This window comes from Dendrobium catenatum, unplaced genomic scaffold (genome assembly GCF_001605985.2).
Source record: "Dendrobium catenatum unplaced genomic scaffold, ASM160598v2 fragScaff_scaffold_716, whole genome shotgun sequence".
NCBI lineage: Eukaryota > Viridiplantae > Streptophyta > Magnoliopsida > Asparagales > Orchidaceae > Dendrobium > Dendrobium catenatum.
The window spans coordinates 2,621,847-2,643,542 of NW_021319178.1; the positions used below are offsets into that span (position 1 = coordinate 2,621,847).

Consider the following 21,696-nt stretch of genomic DNA (forward strand, 5'->3'; position numbering starts at 1 on the left):
TCGGGAAGGTCTTCTCCAATCAATTGGTTTAAAACTATTAATTGAATTTGGTGCTCCAATGCTTTTGGCCAAACTTAGGCCTAAGGATCAAGCTCAAGAGATCCAATGGCCAAACACAATCAACATAAATGAAACTAAATCATTGGGGATGAAAACTGAATGCTTATATTACCAATTATGTCTCTTAGTCCAATTAGGGTTAAGCTAAATTTATGTCTAATATTGGGTTAGCTATGGCCAAGTATTATGAAAATGATGAATTTGTTTGAGAATTGACTGATCAATATCGATCCTCTCATGTAGGTTTTGTTAAGTTCAAAGGATCCTATGATCATTCTAAAGCTTTGTTCTAGGTAACCTAGATTATGGGATGGATAGGATTTCAAGCCAAGCCTAGCTTGGTTTCAACCAAGGAATGAGTTGAGGTCATAAATTGAATTGAAATAAGATAAATAGCTTTCATCATCTAAAAAGAAAGCTAAATGATCATATGAGGGGTATTGGCTTAGTTAATCTCAAATGATATAGATTGAGCATGACCAACTTATCCTACCATGAGAAACAACTTGAACTAATTAGACCCAAACACTAATTAGCATTGGGAGTTTTTATAATTTTGATATCAATAATGGGTTTTTTTTTTATAACTTTTGCATGAATTTTTGTATTGTTTCAATTTAGTTGATGTCTAATATATGAATATTGGACAAATTAATCATTAGTTTAATTTATTTAAGTTGCCTCAAAACAATTTTTTTTTGCCTCATATATATATATATATATATATATATATATATATGATTTTAATATTAAAATAAAATATGAATAAATATAAAAAATTAAACATTAAATACATATTTTTATATATGAATGGAAATGCCCTAATCTTGTGCTCAAGCATTAATAGGATCGAGATGTGCTAAGCCAAGTTTTAAATTTTCCCCGCAGGAGCTTCGCCCACACCTTCGTCTTCTTCCGCTTGCAATTATCCTCCTCTACTCGTCAATGGCTATTTTATCTGCTTCTCTCCACGCGTATGGCCTACAGGCTTATTGCGACAAGGAGGGAATAAGAATCTGGCAGGTTGATGAAAGGGACGGGCGAGAGAACTTGGCATCCGGCCGGTTGAGGAGGATACTACGAAGGAATTCGAATCGGGCTCGATTTACGTCCTCATAGCCCTTGTAATGGATTCTCTTCCACTTCCGCTTCCTTTAAATTCGAATTTCTCGTCTTCTTCGCGGTGGAAGCTTCTGTCCAGAGCTCCGAGATGTCAAATGATTGATCAAACGCTCCCCTATTCTTCTTATTGTAAGTTTGATATGTTCTTTCTCTATAGTTTGATCGGTATCTCAAAAGAGAGAAGTGCAGTTTTGGATTTTCTTTTTAAAATGTTGAACCTCTTTGCATAAACGAATAAACTCGCGTTTTTAATAATAACATAGATTAAGCTATTAAGTAATAATATGATCATCTTTAAAGGAACGTTTTGTTGAGTTCAACAAGCTAATTGCTAATAAATAAGTCATTAACATTCTGGGACTATTTTTTTAATGCACTGTAAAGCTGCTTTTTAGCATAAAAATCTTTTAAAAATAAGAAAAAAGTAATGTTCTAAAGCTGTCTCAAATTAAGCCTCAATCTTCTTCATTAGTGTGGGAAGCATTAAAATTTTTGTTCAAATTTCTTCATTATCTAAGAAAAAGAAGTTTATTAAGTTTTATATGAACGAGTATCAAATTATTCTTATTCTTGCATATTAATTCATTGAGAGCATCCATGATCCAATTGGAGTATTTTGGGCTCCTCAACACTCTAGAAATTAAAGAAAAAGGAGAGAGCAAATAAAAAGTTGAAAATTTTGATAATTTATTTCAGGCCATTAACCTCCCTAAGTAGGTGTATTTATAGTAAAAAAAGAAAAAAAAAGAAAAAAAAGTAGGCGTGTTTACTATTTATAGAAAGCTAACTCCAACTAATCAACTCCAACTAACTTGCAAACTTCTAAGCAACTAAAAATCCCCTGATTTGCATCCTCTCATGCTCGTTTCGTTGGATTATTTGAACGCTGGCATGTAAAGTAGTTACATATATAAAACAGTAAAAGGACTTTTTTTTAATATAAAAATTTTAAGGCAATGGAAGACGTTTTCATGCTATAAACAAACCAGAAAGGAACATTAGTTGCGTGCAAACGATGATGATTGGTTGTTTCTCTATTATTTTTAAGTGCTTAACGTTTTCTAAAAACACCAGATTTTTAAATTGGGCACTCTTTGTCCACCACCGTCATTTATGGAGCCTGCGTTTATTTAGTGATAGGCCTACCTATTTGTTTCGTCCAGCTGTGGCCTTTAGTTCTTTATGTGGTTAGAATGTCTTCATCCTTTGTTAGGATTGTTTAAAAAATAACCACTTAGCCATTATGCCTAACTTCTGTTATTGATTCCAGTATTTGTATAAACAAATGGCGCACTATTACTAATATTTTCATGCATGACAAAACAGTCAGTTGCTGTGCCTTTTTTTTTTCTTTTTCTTTCACTAATTTCTACTTTCCAGATTAATGCCTTATAATATACTTCTCTTCCATAGCTAATCTTCACCTGGAGGATCCCAAGTGGCTGGGTAGTGGGCAGCAAGTGAGCTTGAAAAGGTATAGGTACAAAACCTCGGCACAGAGCCTAAGGCAGGCAATTAGCTTAATGAATTTTTTTGTTCTTCTTCTAATTTATTTTTAATCTGTTTTGTGTTGGACTACGTCATAGGCCAGGATGAATGCATTGGCTGCAACAAGTAGAAATTTCAAGCAGGCAGCCAAGCTGCTGGGTTTGGACTCAAAGCTAGAAAGGAGCTTGCTTATTCCTTTCAGGGAGATCAAGGTAAATGAAATGTAACGGCTGAAATTCTCTTCTTTGCTCTAAGGCTTTGTTTGGGATAGCTTTTTTATTGTTTCTTAAAAGCCTTAGAACAAAGAAGCTACTTTAAGAAGCAGTAAGAAAGCCGTCCCAAACGAAGCTTAAAACACTACGCCTATCTTCTATTCGTTCGTAAACTTTTGCTGTTACTTCTGAAGGACAGTGTGCATCAGGACATTTCATGGACTGATATGTCACTAAGCAAGTGCGGGAACTTTTTATTTCTATTTTTGTTTTGCAAGTCTGGATTGAATTGTGGCTGGGAAGTGCTGATGCATAAATTTATTTCCATCCTGATCTATTTCTTAATAGTCTAGTATCACGATATTGGCCATGGTCATCGATATATTCTCTTTAATTTGTTCTCCTCGCTGTATTAGACATGCTATGTCGATTACTTTTATCGGTCACTCAGCTTTCTATCCTCTTATTTTTTTAAAGAAACTACAATTTTGACATGTAAATAATCTTTATTCACTCATCAGATACTTATCTTACTACGAGCTCTACTATTTTGGATTCTTTTATTTATCTTAATATGAGATCTAGTTGACAGTGTATGACTGTCTAAGTTCCTTATTTACAGTGATGATAGTTTCTCTTGTAGTATTATTTTCACCCTGTTCATTTGTTCCTGAGCTATTTTCAAATTTTGAATACAGGTTGAGTGTACAATCCCTAAAGATGATGGTACGTTGGCATCCTTCGTGGGATTTAGGGTGCAGCATGACAATGCTAGAGGCCCTATGAAAGGAGGAATTAGATATCACCCTGAGGTCGGCTCATGATCATTCTGTACCCTTCATTGTATTCCCCTCTATTTTTATTTTTGTTTCATAAACCATCGCTAAATATAATTAGCAGTTAGAAGGATGGTGGTCATATTTGTTGCTTTTGTTTTATCATTTTCATACGAGCTTCACCGCATAATTGCTTTCCCACATAATATTAGCCACTTTAAAGAATATTAACAAAAATATTTTTGTGAGTAAGATTTTAGATCTTAAGATTTTGTCTGTGCATGAGGATGCTAATATTATGTGGGAAAAAGTGGCTAGTGATATTAAGAATACTGCAAAAGATGTGCTTGGAGTATCAAAGGGAAAAGCTCCTAATAGTAAAAATAGTTGGTGGTGGAATCCAATTGTGCAAGAAAAGATTAAAAATAAGAAGATTTGTTATAAAAATTGGTTTAATCTTAAAAATTCTGATAATTGAGAATTATATAAAGTGACTCGTAAGGATTCTAAGAAAGCAATATGTGATGCAAAGACATTAGCTTTTAGCGATTTATATAATAGATTAAATACTAAGGAGGGAGAAAGATATATGTATAAGTTAGCCAAACAAAGAGATAGGAGTAGTAAGGATTTAGTTCAAGTGAAGTGTATTAAGGATGAAGATCAAAAAATACTTTTCTTAGAAGATGATATTCAACAAAGGTGGATGAGATATTTTGCTAAACTTTTTAACGAAGAGTGTGAAAATAAGATTGACTATAGTGACCTTAGCACCCTAAATGAAAGTAAAGATTTATGTTTTTATCGGCGTATTAGTAAAACTGAAGTTAGAGAGGCTTTAAATAGAATGAAGGGTGGAAAAGCTGTTGGACCTGATGATATTCCAATAGAGGTGTGGAAATGCTTAGGAGATGAAGGGATTTCTTGGCTTACTAAACTTTTTAATACTATTTTGAAGACTAAAAAGATGCCAGATGAGTGGAGAATGAGTGTATTAATTCCTATTTTTAAGAATAAAGGCGATGCACAGGATTGCACGAATTATAGAGGTATTAAGTTAATGTGTCATACTTTAAAATTATGGGAGCGAGTTATAGAGCATAGGTTGCGGCGTGATACTAATGTTTCTCAAAATCAATTTGGATTCATGCCGGGTAGGTCGACTATGGAAGCCATACATTTATTCAGAGGTTTGATGGAAAAATATAGAGGAAATAAGGAGGATCTACATATGATATTTATTGATTTAGAAAAAGCATATGATAAAGTTCCAAGAGAAGTGCTATGGAGAGTTCTTGAAAAGAAAGGAGTCAATAATGCTTATATTCAAATCATTAAAGATATGTATGCAGGAGCTATTACTTGTGTTCAAACACAAGGTGGATTGACCAAGTATTTCCCTATTTCGGTTGGGTTACATCAAGGATCAGCCTTAAGCCCATATCTATTTGCTTTAGTCATGGATGTTCTCACTAGACATTTGCAAGATGATGTACCTTGGTGTATGCTTTTTGCTGATGATATTCTTCTTGTTGATAAGACTAGAGAGGGAGTTGAAGGTAAACTTGAATTATGGAGGTCAACCTTAGAGTCTAAAGGTTTTCGCTTGAGTAGATCTAAAACAGAATATATGGAGTGACTTGTGTTAAGAAAGGTAGGGGTAGACCTAAAAAGACTTGGTTAGAAAATATTAGGAATGACCTTTCTTTATTAGATTTAAACGAGAATTTGACTTTTAATAGGACACAATGGAGAAAAAGGATTCATGTAGCCGACCCCACGTAGTGGGATAAAGGCTTGATGTTGTTGTTGTTGTTGTTGTTGTTGTCTTCACCGCATAAGTTGAGGGGAGTATGTTGGTGTTATTCTGAAAAAAATGTCTGCAGGTATTTATTAAGGAATCTAAGCAATTACGGACATAGTTTATAACATTGGCAACTTTTGGTGGAAGGATGTTGCTTAATCGTTCATTGTAAGGAATTAGTTTGTGCTGTCACTATGTGTTCGGTAATATTATTCTTTTGAAAAGATTGTTGTTGTAAACCACTATTTGTCCCTTTGATTAACAGAAGTTTTTAAAATTAAAAAAGACAAATTAAGAAATGATTATATTAGAGGGATGATTTAAGTAATATTTATTGAAGATAAAGCATTTGAAAATATACTTGCTTGATTTATGCTCGCCTATGTTGCACCGACACACCTACTTATGAAGGTATGCAGTGTTGGACGTGTGTTCGAGTAGGACACGCGTCAGACAAGGCTAAAAGGTGTCCGATTAAAAAATATTTAAGTTTAAACGGACATGTGTGTCCAAATATTTTGAATGATATTTAATTAAAAAAATTTAAAGTCTTTTAATTAAATAAAATGAGCCGAACCACGCACATCTATGTTATCCCGTATCATTTCGTATTTGAAGTCTTTTTCATTTCTGCGAGAAGACGAGGGTTTTGCGTCATCTTCTTCGTTTACGCAAGCAGGCTAGATCAAAGGAGCTTGCGTGTTCATTGCCTTGTTTATTTTTCGAAGGCAAACGAAGTCGAATGTTCAATTGAAGGTTGGTGTTCATCGTATTCTTCATTTCCTCAAGCAGATAAGGACGCATGAACATCGTTCTGTCGATTGAAGCTTGCTTGGTAGTCATCTTCGTCATTTTCGTAGGCGACTAGGGCATCTGACTCGTTTGATTGTGTCTGCATTGTAGAAAGTTTGTGTGTATGTTCTGTAAGTTGGCTTAGAAGATGTAGGATGCTCTTTATTTATTTTATCTTTTCAATTTCACACTCTTATTTGTCATTTTGGTGATTGTTCTTGATTTATTCTAAGTCAATAGTGATTGACATTCTCAGCCCTCCGCAACTAATGATCTAAGTTAGGAATAGCATATGATCCCAAATGCAAGAAGTTCTTTTGAGTTCTTGGATTAAGGTTTACAAAACCATTCAATTTGTTGAAGTTCTTTATTATTATTATTTTTTAAATTAATAGTATATTATTCATTGTTGATTATTTATCCCAAATTTTACTACTGATTTTTATACATAATAGAATATGAGTTTTGCTTGCCTATGACAACAGACCTTTAAAAACTTCATCTTGTATTTTAGTTACTTTTTTTATCAACTTTCAAGTTGTAGTCTATAGGATTTCTGCATTTCTAGTATAAGATCTCCACATAATCCTACTACATCAAGTTCAATATTAAGAGCATAAGTTGCATTTTATGGTCTCTTAATATGAAAATCCTATTATTCCTTTTAATGAGTAGTTAAAGTTTGATGTTGTACTAAATAATTTTTACTTATATTTTGCTAGACATTTTATATTATAAGCTGACAAGTAAGTATGATATTGATTTATTATGGATTTTCATTTATAATATGATGTTATATTAATTTCTATATACTATTTAAAAATTATAATGTCATGTATGTACTGTATCAGTGTCCTATATTTTCATTTTTCAGTGATAGCTGTGTCCCGTGTATGTGTAGTGTCATGTCAGTGTCACCGTGTCCATGTTGGTGCATCATAGATGCTCGTACAACATGGGAAAAATACGACAATTAGATGGGATGAAAAATAAGTATTGAGAGATTATGATATAAAATAAGTAATAATAATATGGATAAAAGCTATTCAAAAAGATTTGCAAAGAATATCTTTAACACATCATGCAATACTCAACATGAACAATTGAAAAATGATGATTCATTGTTGAACTCTAACCACTGATCGGCCCCACTTACCCAAACTAAGCTTTCAAACGAGGCTCACGCATGATATTCCCAAGCATGTTAAGCCCAAACAACACCCGCTTGACTCCTCTTAATTAAAGATGCGTAAAAACCGCTTCCCCTCTCATTCCATTCAAAAAAACTCAACCGCATGCTCGCTCCCTCTCATCTCGTGGTCATCTCCCTCAAGTCACACATGCAAGGAAGCCGCTCGAGTCTCCCTGCCCGCTCCCTTGCATGCGATATGTTGGCCCATCTCCCGCGTGCACAACCCTTATGTCGACCCAAGACTCACGAAAGAATCCTTCCCTGTTCAACTCCTTTCCACACTTTTAACTTGAAGACTTGTGTCGTTGTATCTTAGATCCGGTCAGGAAGAATTTGAATTGAAGACTTCGCGCTGTCGTATCTTAGATTCGGCAAGGAAGAACCAAAGATAAGTGCCTCCCAACCTCCCTTCGAGGGGAGGGGATGTCAGTAGGCTACCAAAATTTCAAATGATAAAGGATCCCCATATAAATTATAAAAAAATAATGAATAAAAAATAAAAATAATAATTAGAAAAATAAGTTTCATTTCATAATTAATTAAAAATAAAAACTATACAAATTTCAATTAATTTGAAATGAGGCAAAAATGATCTGATTCGATTTGAAGTTGACTTGATATATGGTGCATAGAAATCTATCCTATGTTAAAGAAAATTAATATATTAAGGATTGAAATTGGTATCAGGATCTTTAAGGAGTTAGTAATTTTCATTTTTTTATAACTCATCAAGATCTTGCACTTAAAGAAATAGCAAAATTGCTTGGGCTACCCTCAAATCATGAATGATAATGATTACATAAGCAAATCATACACCAAAATCACTTGCAGGATAATTTGAGAAGAACACTTGTGGAATTATAGTTTATGGAGATATCACTTAATGGAAAATCCTGATAGATGATACTTCATATAATGATGAGTTTGAAAAACCTATGTTAATTCAAATCAATCTATTGTATATTTCAACTTCAGACGGAATCTGCTAATGAGCACCTTCTCTCAAGAAATGCATGCTATTATGACCTGGTTCGGAGGCTCGAATTAATGAAGCGGGAAGTTTATGAAAGGGGGATTGATTTAGAAAGAGATTAATTAGGAAGAATTTCCTAATTAAAATTTAAATTAGAAAGAGAAATATATTAGGAAGGGGGTGGGGGGTGATTTTGGAGGGACATAGGAGAAGCTTATTTAGTGCTAAGTTTAGGGTTTGTTTTGCTTATGCAGAATTTTATTTGAGAGTTATTGCAGTTTTCTTTTTGTGAGGGCTTTTTAGTGGCTTCTATATTGTTTGGGAGAGTTGATATACCTCTCGAATGGTAGATCGCTTGTATATTTCTTTTTTATGGAAGTTATAATAAAAAATCAGTCATTTATATCTATATTACTGCAGTTTTTTCATTGTGTTTGCTGTTTGTCTCCAAGATGTATCACATTCATGCTCATGTAATTCTATATGTAATGTACACAGTGCACGGTCTGGGTCTTTTTCATGATCTATACTAGGTATCTGTGCTCTCTTAAATATTTAGTTATTTATGTTGTAAGAGTCCTGATTTCAGTCAAATTTGCAACAAGAATTCAATTGCGATGTAAAATTCAATTGATTGTTGATTTTTGTGGATAAAATTTCTCATTATTTGTTGGATTTATACGGTCATTGTATTATCTTTTTAGTTCAATTTCTCGTAATTTCAGATTTACTCCTGAAGGTAGATTTTTTTTGTAATTAATGCTTTTTGTGAACTTAGCAGCCTTTTATATATGAATTCTCATTTATTCGGTGTGATCTATATTCATAGTGTAATTTTGATTGCATTAAAAATCCTAAAACCCTTATGCATTCTCCATTATTGCACACATGCAAATACTAATTGATTCTGATGGCAAATACTAATCGAGTCTGATGGCTCATTTACATACCCAAAGCCCATACGTCTATGCTCACAGTTCACAAGAACACAAACAAAAACGCCCAAATATAGTGGAAAACTTCAAAAATAATTGAACACAATCCTGTTAGAGGTATATCTTATTCTCCTCTATTTTCCTTTGTGCTAAACATATCTTGTTAGTGTTCTTTCAAACTATTTTTAAATACAACCAATATATTTTTTTACATTTTCATGTCAAATCAGTCACTGTTGCTTCTTGTACTAAATTATAAATCTCTGGTTCTGAAATTCGGGAGATTTATGAAATGCAGGTTGACCCAGATGAGGTGAATGCCCTGGCACAATTAATGACCTGGAAGACAGCCGTAGCAAATATCCCATATGGAGGAGCAAAAGGTGGAATAGGATGTGCTCCGGAACAATTGAGTGTTTCAGAGCTTGAGAGACTTACTAGGGTTTTTACACAAAAGATACATGACCTAATTGGAATTCATACTGATGTCCCAGCTCCAGATATGGGAACAAACCCACAGGTCCCTGCAAAAAAAGAAGTTTTTGATTCCTCCCCCCCCCCCCCCCCCCCCCTTTTCCCCCCCCCCCACACACACTATTTTGCTTAAAAACTTCTTTATATTTGACTATACATAATTTAATTTTCTTTTGTTGGCATACTGGAAACAGACAATGGCTTGGATACTGGATGAATACTCCAAATTCCATGGCTACTCGCCAGCAGTTGTAACTGGAAAACCCATTGTAAGTAACAGCACAATTATATCTAAATTATGCCAATTATTTTTGTATCCGAGCATTGAATCAGCAATTTTGCTATGAATAACAAAGGTTAGATCAGGGAAACATGTACATGTTTCCTGGCTGGTTGATTTGTAGTTTCTTACTTTGTTTTTTTTAATCAGACATGACATTTAGTGAATTCTTTCTCTGTTTCCTTTTGAATTTACATTGTGAAATGAACTTATCATCTCTTTTAGGGAGAAATATGTATTATATATATACCTTGAAGCTTTTTTCAGCAAGGCTCAATGATCAAAATCAACTAGTTTTTGGGAAATTGGAATCCATAAGCAAGTGCGCTTGATGGTAAGGTTGTATTTAAATGGAAGATGGGGAGAGCGCTTATACAAAAGCTGTGGTTAATTTAAAATTATTGGAAGAGCTTATAGATCTTTTCCCTATTGTCTTAACCTTCACAATATTTTCCTTGCTTCATGAGGATTGGAACTCTTTATTTATTTGTTGATGGGTGATTTTGTAATATAAAGCTGTATCTGATAACTCCTCTTTTGTTACTTTCAAATTTCAGTGTTATAATAAAATACTTTTTAACATATGAAACATAAACATGCATATGAATTTGTTGAAGTGCATGTACATATCTATCAATAATCATGCCAACTTCAAAATTTAGGTCCTTAAACTAATGAAGATTCTTATTCTAGATATTAGGAGTTCATATAAACCCCTACTGCAAGTGCTCTAAGATATAACCAGTTGCATATATTTCCTGCTTTGAATATAGGATTTACTGTCATGATAGTATCATATATCTTATATTTCATTTTTCATTTATGGTACTTTGTTTTTTTTTCTTTGCTTGCTAGATATTAATCATTATCCTTTTTCGCATTGAAGGATCTTGGTGGATCTCTGGGTAGGGATGCAGCTACTGGAAGGGGAGTACTTTTTGCTATACAAGCTTTGCTTGAAGAGTATGGGAAGTCCATCTCGGATCAGCGTTTTGCTATTCAGGTTCATATACTGATTCCCACGTTTGTAGTACACGATTTAAAGATTATTACCTGTAAATATTCTTGCATTGATTATTACCTGCAAATGCAAATGTTCAAAGCACATTTAAAGTGAATATCTATTTATTATTATTATAAATTTATTTTTTATTTATAATTAATATTTATACTTAAATTAATTAAAAACATTAAAAAAATTTGGAATATTTAGCATGAGCATGTTTGCCTTTTTTGTTGCAGTAAAACGTCAAATTTTATCCTTTTAATTAATTAAAAAAAATATTAAATCTTAAGTCTTAACCTACCTGATGGGGACATTAGAGCGTGGAAAGTCTATCAGAGACGTGGCCGTCGATCTACGACCACGATTGAGTCGATGTACTTCTGAGTCGTATTATGTATTTTCTTTATTATTATGTTATGTTGTATTTGCTTTATTAGTATTTTCGTTTTTACCCTTTTACTTAAGGGAGGTCATATGTAAGCCCAGAGGGCATCGTCGTCTTTTAGTTTCTTGAGTCTTTTGTACGATGCTATATATAGCCCTCTTGTTCTCTTTTCATGTTAATAAATGATTACTATTGAAATTCCAACTTTTGTATTTCTTGGTGTGTTCGTGAGTTTTGGAGAAGAGCCTTGGAGAGGCTAATCATATTACCCAACAACCACCCTCGAGTGAGTTCTTGATTCTCTAACCTGTCCCCCACTTTTCTCTCCTTTGTACCCGTCGGCCAAGGATCACCACCAAACCCCCACCACCCACCTCCTAAATGCCACTTCCCCAACCCACCGCCGGCCCACCCTAAGCCTTTCCCTCCTTGTTTTCTTATTTCCTAATATAGATTGAATATAATTAGGATTAATTTTGAATTCAAATCCAAGTAATTTGAAATTCAAAATCTTTCCTAAAATATGAAATCTATTTTAGGAAAGTCTTTAAACCTCATTCAAATCAAATTTCAGTTGAATGAGATTTAATTTCTCTTCCCTAATTTAAGTTTCCCAATCAAAGAAAGCAATAAACACTTGCCATAAACCCCTCGCCCTCCTTATTGCCGCCGGCCCCCCTTATTAAATCCCACTGGGATTTATTTCCAAATCTCTCAATGCTCTCTTGGAAATAATTCCGAATTCCCCTCCATCACCCTTGGCCGAAATTTCCCAATCCCCTACACCCCTTATTTCCTTCCTAAAGCAAACATTGAGATTTGGAAACAAACCCCCTAAACCCCTTATATACCTGCCACCCCTACCTTCCCTCTCTCCTCAATTAATTCTGATTGACACCTTTTCACTCCACTTTAATTTCCCACCCCTGGGCCGGCCAACCTCTCTTGCCTTCTCCTACTTGAATTCTTGAGAGAAATCTCTCTCTTTCAAAGGAGAAACGACAAGGATAGCAAAGGGGCATTTCCTTCAACGCTTCGACCCAGCGAGATCGATGCATGGCCGATCCTAACCTTGACTATGACCTTGCCTATGACGAGCAAGGTTTCGTTCACATTCTTCATTCAACGTTCTTCGACGTCAATCCGAATATCGACAACACCATCGAGGAATACGTGGATCGCATCCTAGATACTCTTGTCGAAGCTATAGAAGAGCAACTTGGCACCGTTCAGTGGAGGGTTGCAACCCAACCGTGATAAAGGTTTACCGATCTTCCTTCTCTTGTATTTTCATTGTCTAACTTGCTCTTGTGATTTGATTGATTCATGAAAATCTTGTTCACTTGTTTCTGCCAAGCATAGTAATCATAGGACTTGAGTTTGGTCTCTATGCTTCTAATCTCATTGTTAGCGTAGGGATTTTGTTTGAAAGCTACTTAATTTTCATGTTATTGATATTCTACGTAATTTTGATAAATCAAGCATTTGGCAAGCGGCTTAGCCTAAACGTAAGCACCCCTCTCTTGTTTTATTTTGTCATTTTGGGTTGCTAAAAGCTTTAATCCTAATTGTTTTATTCAAGAGATCGTGCAATTTCTCAATGCATGCAATTAAAACATTTTAGTCCTGCATCACTACCCCACTCCAAAAAAAAAAAAACTCTCCTTCCACCTCACAAGTAGCCTTCCAACTCTTGCTCGCACATGACCACTCACTCCAAGCATTACGCTGCCCCCCTCATGAACCATCCGGCGTTGATGCCCAAGTAACGACAGACAACGCAGAACCGTCGTCCCATGCACGCCTGCGCGCGACCCCACCGCTTCGGCCTCACATGGCGCCTATAGGCCCACCACCAGCCGCCTCCTCTTCCTCCTCTTTTTCTCTCTTTCCTACTTTCATCTCTCTCCTTCTCGTTCTTTTTCTCTCATACTCCCTCTCTCATCCTATCTTTCTCTCTCTCTAATCAGAGAGAGAAAGATCTCTCTCCAATCTCTCTTTCCTCTCACCTCTCTCTTCCTCTTTCTCTAAATCATAAGAAAATCCTACTCCTCTCTCTCTTTCTCTCTCTAAATATAGAAAAGTCTGCCTTTCACTAGCCCTCTCCTCTCTAAACAGAGAGAGAAACTCATCTTTCTCCCTCAAATCCTCTCTAACCTTGGCTTGCTCTCCCTAAAGTATGGAGAGAAAACGATCATCAACAATGTTCGAGACACCTTGTGTGAATCTTGTTTGCGACGCATTCATCATGGTGAGTGGAGTCTCATACACGCACAGGGGCGGAATCAGCCTCAATTTTGAGGGGTGGCAAATACAGCACAAAAATAATTAAATATTAAAAAAATAATATTATATATCTATATATTACGAAAAGTTTTTTTAAAAAAAATAAAAAATAAAATAAAGAAAAAAATGTGTAATTAAACTATCATGAAAAGCATGAAAAAAAATATTATAGCTAATTGTGAAGAAATATATAGATATTTTAGGGCAAGTTAGGACAAAAAAATTTTTAGGGGGGGGCAAAAATAATTTTTTAGGAGGGGCAAAACTTTTTTTTATTCTCCTATATAAAAAAAAATTGTTTTTACTCCTATCAAAAGAAAAAAAAAATTTTGAGGGGGGGCAATTGCCCCCCCTAAGAAATACATGGTTCCGCCCATGTACACGCACTGCTTAGCATGGAGAGAAAAGCTTGCCAGTGGCATTCGTGAAGCCATCATGAAATTTATTTATTACAAATTATCATACATATACCCATACAAATACTTCTTGGCGTGATGGGATTTTTGAGAATTTTAGCTGCAGTGTTATAGAACAATGGTCATATATGCCTTCCTAGTATGATAAGATGACCCAGACTCCATATAGATTTTTACTACAGAAAGAGACGCCAGGAGACTGTCGAAATTTTGATTAACAGGCTCTAAAAAACACATCAAATGACGTATGCTTGCATCATATAAGTGCACTAAAAATAGTGCGAGTGTACAATGATGGTGCTTTAAAAATTGTATGAGAAAATTATTCCCTTTTCAAATAAAATATTCGCATGTGCTTTGATGAGCATGATGAATACGTAAGAGTGACTTCTAAGAATGATGTGTAGACTGAATAGTAAATATATTTTAAATTTATCGATTCGAGAAATGTGCAAATATGTTGAAATTTCATTACCAATTTAAATTTTAAATCTCTCTCGAAAATGACAAATCTGCATGTGCACCGACCAATGTGAAAAATGCGTGAACTTTAAATTTGAGAATGTTGCTCAGACTAGAAATTAATAAATGAGTTTTAAATTCCACACTCAGAAAAGTGTGCAAATATGTTGAAACCTTATTACCAATTTTTAAGTTCCAAATCTCTTAAAATGAAATGTCTGCATGTGCTCTAACCATTTTTCAAATGATACGACGAGTATATAGTTATGACCAGGGTTAGAATTGAGTGGTTTTATTGTTTAATTATGAAATAATACCATTAAATTACGGTCATTGCTAGAGCCTACATGTTCCGCAATGGTTATAAACCCTTGAATAATGAATCATAGAGTATACTTGATCGGGCTCAAAATTCTCTAATAGTGGTCTTCAACTTGAATTTTCCCTCTTAAATAAACATCCATCTCAAGTCTTTAAGGTACCCTTAAACTAAGTAATCCATGGTTGCTGATAAGAATCCTTCAGTTAAGTTGGGTCGATTATCTTCTTTGTTTATGTAGACAAAAGACCAAAGGACCATGATAAATCGGGATGTCCGAATTCAGGTTGTAAATACCGGACGAGATAGAACTGTAAGAAAGAGAGATTCAAGGTTACATGGTTTGACTAGGGTTGCATTGGGGATTGAATAGGAAGACGTAATAAATATTAAATTTTTTCAAATAATGTCTAAATGAAATACTAATGATGTAATAATATAAATTTATGATTAAAAAATAATTAGAATTTATACATAAATAATATTATTTGTAATTTTAAATTTAAATATCACCAATTTTAAATTTTATTCATAATTAATATAAATTTAGTTCACATATAAACTCATAAAATTAATATAAATTGTTACTAATTTATATTTTATATTTAGATATAATTTACATTTTAAAATTTACATCAAATTCACATAATAAATTTGTATCTATATATCATTCATGTGAGATCATTTATTATTAATAAATAGATAAACAATTAAATTTTATGATTTATAATTATATAAATTAAAAAAATTAAATAGATAAACAATTAAATATTATTAACTAAAAATATAAAAATTATTCATATTTACATTAATTGAAAATTTTGGTTAAAAATATTTGATGTATATGTTGTGAACTTGGTAACTTTAACTTAGTTAATTAGTCCCACATTATTCGAGAACTCTCTCTTAATATTATTTATGTAGCTTTTTAGGTCTTCATATGTTAGGAACTCATATGGAATAATGGGTCATGTGAGAAGGCTTAGTTGATGCTTCTTTGATATATTTTTATAATAGAAATTTAATTCTTATTAAATTTATTATGTTAATTTAAATTATTTAAATAGCTCAATTGAAACAGATGATTTTCGGAAACTTGGAACGATTTGCTAGTTACATGGTCGAACTGGCGGTTCACTATGGTTATAACCAGTCCAATGCTAAAACAGTTTTTAGGTTTGAATGAATTGATTACTTGATCGATTCTAGGTTCAACTAGTTGAACCAGTTGGTCCAATCCAATTCTTAAAATAGTGGACTGAACCATGACATTTTGATCGAGTTCATCATCATTTCTTAACCATCTTAACCATCTGCTTTACAAGATAGTAAATTTTATATTCTAATACAAAAAAAGATTATTACTATTATATGCTTGGTATTTAATGCCTATCTAATGACTAGCCTTAATTAAAAGTTCTTTCTCATCACTGAGAATGATAATTAACCACAGGGCTTGTGCTTAAGGAAAGCTTAGAATCAGATCATACGGTTATCACAAAATGAGGGTCAAATCTTTAAGTAATGCCTTATCTGCAATCCAATTTACACCTAAAAAGCGTGAATAAAACCCAAACCTCTCCCTATATAGGCTGATGTAGGCTGATGTGTGAATTTTCAGAACCCACAGCTTAACATCTCATAAAGGCTTAGCATAAATCACATTATTCTTTCCTTTTTATACTCTACTTGGCGAAATTGATGACATAGTGGCTTTTGAAGTTGTAACAAGAAACTTTCTTGAGAACTCGGTATTGCTTTTTCCTTCAGCCTCCTTTAGTTCAAAAGCATTCTCAATGACTTGTTTTTAGGAGATTGGAAGAGATGAATAGCTGCCATAATATAACTTTTAGTTGCATATTATACCAATTGAGTTGTTCTAACAGGTTCATAAACATACATGCAAATTAGAGAACAATTGTACATTCAGTATCAGTTGGCTTTTAAAAATCAAGTTGCATTATTATTACAAATCATGCTCAACAAGTTGCCATCAATTAAACCAAATCACGTAAAGGAGGTAATCGGTGTTAGGAATATGTTTTAGGTTTTATGTGATGATAAATGTAATAAGTAGCATAGTAGTCATTGTGTACTCCTTATATATCTCTCCCTTGTAGAGTAGTATGCATCAAGAAATAAAATGAGAAGCCCCTTTTTCCTGTGCTCTTCTTTTTCCACAATTCCTAATTTCTAGAGTTTCAATTGAGCTCAAAATCATCGTTTATCCATTAAGATCCCCAGGGTCGTAACATTCGGCAAGTCACCTCTTAAACTTGACAAGGGAACTTGGCATTTATTGTTTGATGCCAAATTCTACTTGCCGATGAATTCGTTAATTGAACTCATCAAGGCTACTGTCCCAATAATGTAGAACTCAACAAATAAACTTAAGTATACCAAAACTACTTGACAGAGCTAAAAAAAGTTGCAAAGAATTCTTCATAATTTTCATTCTCGAAATTCTTGTCCACTTCTTAGAGCTCATCATGAGTTTTCTGTTTTATTTGCCTGAGTATACCAAAAATACTCCCCAACAAAAAAGAAGAAGAAGAAATCGTCGGAGATTTCATCATAACTTCCATTCTCAAAAATCTTGTCCTCTTCGTAGAGCTCATCATGCATTTTTTTATGTATTTTGATAGATATAAGCTAACTTGACATTCATTTTACAACATACGTTTGTTAAGCCTTAGGCCATCTCCTATTCAAAACCTCATTTTCCACTAAAAAATGCAGTAACACTCCAATATGCAATTACCCATCTCCAACCGAACTCAATTTCTTAGTACCAAAAAATAATATTCTGTGTATATTCTTTCTCATCTTTTTTTTTTTAATATTTATTTTTAATCATATCTTTATATTTATCAATTTTTCAAATTAGACCTACTTATAAATGTTTTTAACCAAAATAAATCTTACTCGATAAAATAAATAAATAAATAAATTACTAAAAAAGATTAATTTTAAAAAATGAATAACCTAATGTAAATAAATTAATTACATAAAAATATATTAAAATTTTAAAAATAATGCGTTTATAAATAATTAATTAACTTAATAACGGAATTTTCTGAATTAAAAAAAAAAACGTTTGTGAATAGTGCGACGCCAATATAGTCCGCGCCTCGTGAAATTGCCGTGGGGTTTCACATTTCATTGGAGCTGGCGGCAGACAGCATATGCACGTAACGCTCTTGGTTGGAGATGACCTTATTATGTAATTTTACTTATATGTAACTAGTCTTTTAGTATTGTACCTTTAACTATACCTATAAGGTCAGAGGATTAGTCTAGTACACCAAGTCATTTTCTCGCATTGGTCTTGTACTTTTTGATGGTTTGGTGAAAATCCCAGAGCTTCTCTCACCAAAAACTCTGTTTCTTCTCCTCTTTTCTCTCATTTTCTCGATATATTCTTGTTAGGAAGGTTCTGATGTTACCCAAGGACAATTTAGGGTCCAAAATAGTGCATTTTAATTAAATGAAATGGTTATTATTTTAGATAAGCTTGTTCTGATCTACAGTGCTTTCCGTGGACAAAAATATAAACTATAAAAAGGATAATTTGATACCTCATATGAACTTGATTATTATCGCTTCATCATTTTAATTTGTTTGTAACATATTTATTCTTCTCCTTTCCGTTGAAATCAGGGTTTTGGAAATGTGGGCTCATGGGCTGCCCAACTTATCAGCGAAGCTGGTGGAAAAGTTGTTGCAGTTAGCGATGTTAGTGGGGCAGTTAAAAACGACAGTGGTCTGGATATTCAGAAGCTACTTAAGCACTCACTTGAGAGTCGTGGTGTTAAAGGTTTCAGTGGTGGACATGCACTCAATCAGAACTCAGTGTTGATTGAAGACTGCGATGTCCTGATTCCAGCTGCACTTGGTGGCGTTATAAACAGGTTCCTCTTTTTGCTTAACTTTTACTCGGTGAATATTTGCTCTAGGAAAAGACTGACTGTCTGAACAACTTTCAAAGCATTCCATTATTTCTAGAAATCGTTTGCATTGCAGTTTAAAATACATTTATACTCTCAAAAGAGGTACAAATCTTAATTGCTGTCATGTTGGTAGTCTATGTGGTTGGTAATGTTGCGTTGTATTGAGTAGGGGTGTCAATTTTTTACACGACACAAAACACAACCCGAACCCGACCCGGAAAAATCCGGGTTCGGGTCAACCCAAACCCGAAACGGGTCGGGTTCGGGTTGAAGAAATCAACCCGTTTTAAAAATCGGGTCGGGTTCGGGTTGACACGGAAACACGAAATTGACCCGAAAGTGACACGAAAACTCATATTTGACCCGAAAATCCGAGTTTGACCCGTTTTTGACCCGATTTTGACCCGATTTTGACCCGAAAAATGAAGATTGACCCGATTTTTGACCCGAAAACTAGCAATTCCGGGTCATTCGTGTCGGGTCGGGTTGACCCGAACCCGAATTGGGTCGGGTTGACCCGAACCCGAATCGGATCGGGTTCGGGTCCAGAAACCTGACCCGTTTTTAAAAACGGGTCGGGTTCGGGTTGACCCGAACAGTGCCGGGTCAGTTCCGAGTTCGACCCGAACCCGACCCGTTGACCCGAATTGACACCCCTAGTATTGAATTACTAAATTGACATCCCTTCTTAATCAGTTGACATGACACTTTTTTATGTTACTGAGTTATACCTCTCTCCTTATATCCCACAAAATAGAGAAATTATTCTGTGTGGACGCCGAACGTAGTTCTCCATCCGGATGCCAACTAGAATGTGCCACATCAGCAGTACCGAGCATATATCGAGTGGTACCGAGTGCAGTACCAAGCCGCGGTACCGAGAGGGGGTGACATAACGCATTCTAGTTGGTTTCTGGACGGCATACTGCGTCCGCACAGAATAATTTGCCCACTAAACAAGGCAAACCTTGTTTTGGGGTTAAATACTGTAGTTTTAGGTAAAATCTCTTGTTCATAGGTGAAATATCTTGTTTCTGAGTTTTTGAAGATGAATTTGATATTAATTTTTAAGTGGATATAAGGCGACAGTTAGTAGGTACCAGTTTAAATAAAGATTTATTACTAGTATAGTGTTTTCTTTCACTATACTCATGTATTATTGATATTAGAGTTGTGCTGATGGAATAATGCCTGCCAATTATTATCCTCATTTCAAGGGAAAATGCAAATGACATAAGAGCTAAATTTATTATTGAGGCTGCCAATCATCCAACAGATCCAGAAGCTGACGAGGTTAGTCTTTTAGGCTTCGTTTGGGAAGGCTGTTTTTTCCCAAACAAAGCCTTAGTTATGAAAATTTATTAAAGAACTAGCAGCATTTAGGACTTCATCATTTCTATTCTATTTTTTCATAATAAGAGCTTGCTGAGATACTTGATCATTTTTGTTGTTGTTTTTTTTTTTTTTTTTCAGATTCTGTCTAAGAAAGGTGTAATTATTCTACCGGACATATTTGCCAATTCAGGTGGCGTTACTGTGAGTTATTTTGAGTGGGTTCAGGTAGGTCTTATATGTTTCAATATTCTACCCTCCATTCCCTATCGGATAAATAAATTAATTATTGTGCTCATACAAAAACAGTCGGCTATTTTAGTTTCATGTTAGCCAACTTTCTTCTACTGATCTTATCTGTTGAGCGCTAGAAGCAATATTGACCACTTAATATAGATAATAAATATCATGGTTCATGATAGCAGACAATCGTTGATTAGTGTTCATAAATTGGTTCAGAAATTCACACTGTAGAACACCACCAATTTGAGGCTCCTAGTCCTAAAAGACTGCTGCAAATAAAGCTTTATGTGGTGGTTGTATATTGATGGTAGCAAAATCTTAAAATGCAGCCTATGAAGCATGAATTTCTGTAAGGGTTTGTTGAATCCTATGATGCACCGACACTTCTCCTCAAAGAGGCGTGCAGTGTCCGACACCGTGTCCGACACGACACTCGTCCGACACTCCTCCGACACGTGTCGGACACGCCGAAAATGTGTCCAATTAAAAAAATATTAAAAACAAATTGGACACGCGTGTCTGACATGCGTATCTTAAATATTTTATAATTTTTTTAAAATATAATTTCTTATATTTTGCGAGATTTAAACTAAATTTTTTATTTCATATCCACAACACCAAATCAACGTCTGCATTTAATACCAATTCATCGAATATTCTCATTTTCATTTCTTTTTGGCAGTAAAGGTATTTTCATCTCCTATTTTTTTGCACAATTACAAATCTTTCTCTTGTTGAACCAGAGTTGAAAGTAGTGATATTCAATGTGTTATGCCGGCCCAGGAGGGGCCGGCTGGACCGGTCCAACCGGGACCGGTCCGGGTCTACTCGCGGCGGAACCGCACGAAGCAGGCGGAACCGAGCGCAATCAGCGAAGCCGACGGGGGCCAGGGAGGATTTTTGGGAGGGAAATTTTGAATGCGAGGGGCTGTTTAGACATTTTGTAAAACTCCTTTAGGGTTAATTAGGAGGTTAGGAGGAGGAGGGGGGTTTATGTTGCATTTGAATGAGTTTTGAGATCTAGGGTTTGGTGTTCTTGGACTCTTGGCTTTGCCGGAGATCGTGGGAGAGTTTTTCCTTCCTCTCGAATTGAAGGAAAGTTGTATCTTGCAAGTGCTTTTCCTTTCTTATTGGAATACAAGTGTTTGCCTTGATTTTCTACAAGTTTCTTCTCGGATTTCCACTGTTT

At 34.6% G+C, this 21,696-nt stretch overlaps 1 protein-coding gene across 4 annotated transcripts in view; it reads left to right on the forward strand.

Annotated features, from left to right (window-relative positions):
- The first annotated feature begins 935 nt into the window (after positions 1-935).
- LOC110096490 (glutamate dehydrogenase 1, mitochondrial) overlaps positions 936-21,696 on the forward strand; it is a 24,688-nt gene continuing 3,927 nt past the window's right edge. Inside the window, exons 1-10 of one of the 4 annotated variants that reach the window (XM_020822477.2) lie at positions 936-1,311; positions 2,596-2,662; positions 2,774-2,882; positions 3,581-3,694; positions 9,653-9,874; positions 10,023-10,097; positions 10,995-11,111; positions 18,643-18,893; positions 20,150-20,225; positions 20,406-20,492. In XM_020822477.2, coding sequence (XP_020678136.1) covers positions 1,188-1,311; positions 2,596-2,662; positions 2,774-2,882; positions 3,581-3,694; positions 9,653-9,874; positions 10,023-10,097; positions 10,995-11,111; positions 18,643-18,893; positions 20,150-20,225; positions 20,406-20,492 — 1,242 coding nt within the window. In that variant the 5' untranslated portion in view covers positions 936-1,187. Of the gene's footprint in view, positions 1,312-2,595; positions 2,663-2,768; positions 2,883-3,580; positions 3,695-9,652; positions 9,875-10,022; positions 10,098-10,994; positions 11,112-18,642; positions 18,894-20,149; positions 20,226-20,405; positions 20,493-21,696 lie in introns of all 4 variants that reach the window. The other 3 variants (XM_020822486.2, XM_020822492.2, XM_020822500.2) reach the window with 3 other exon arrangements.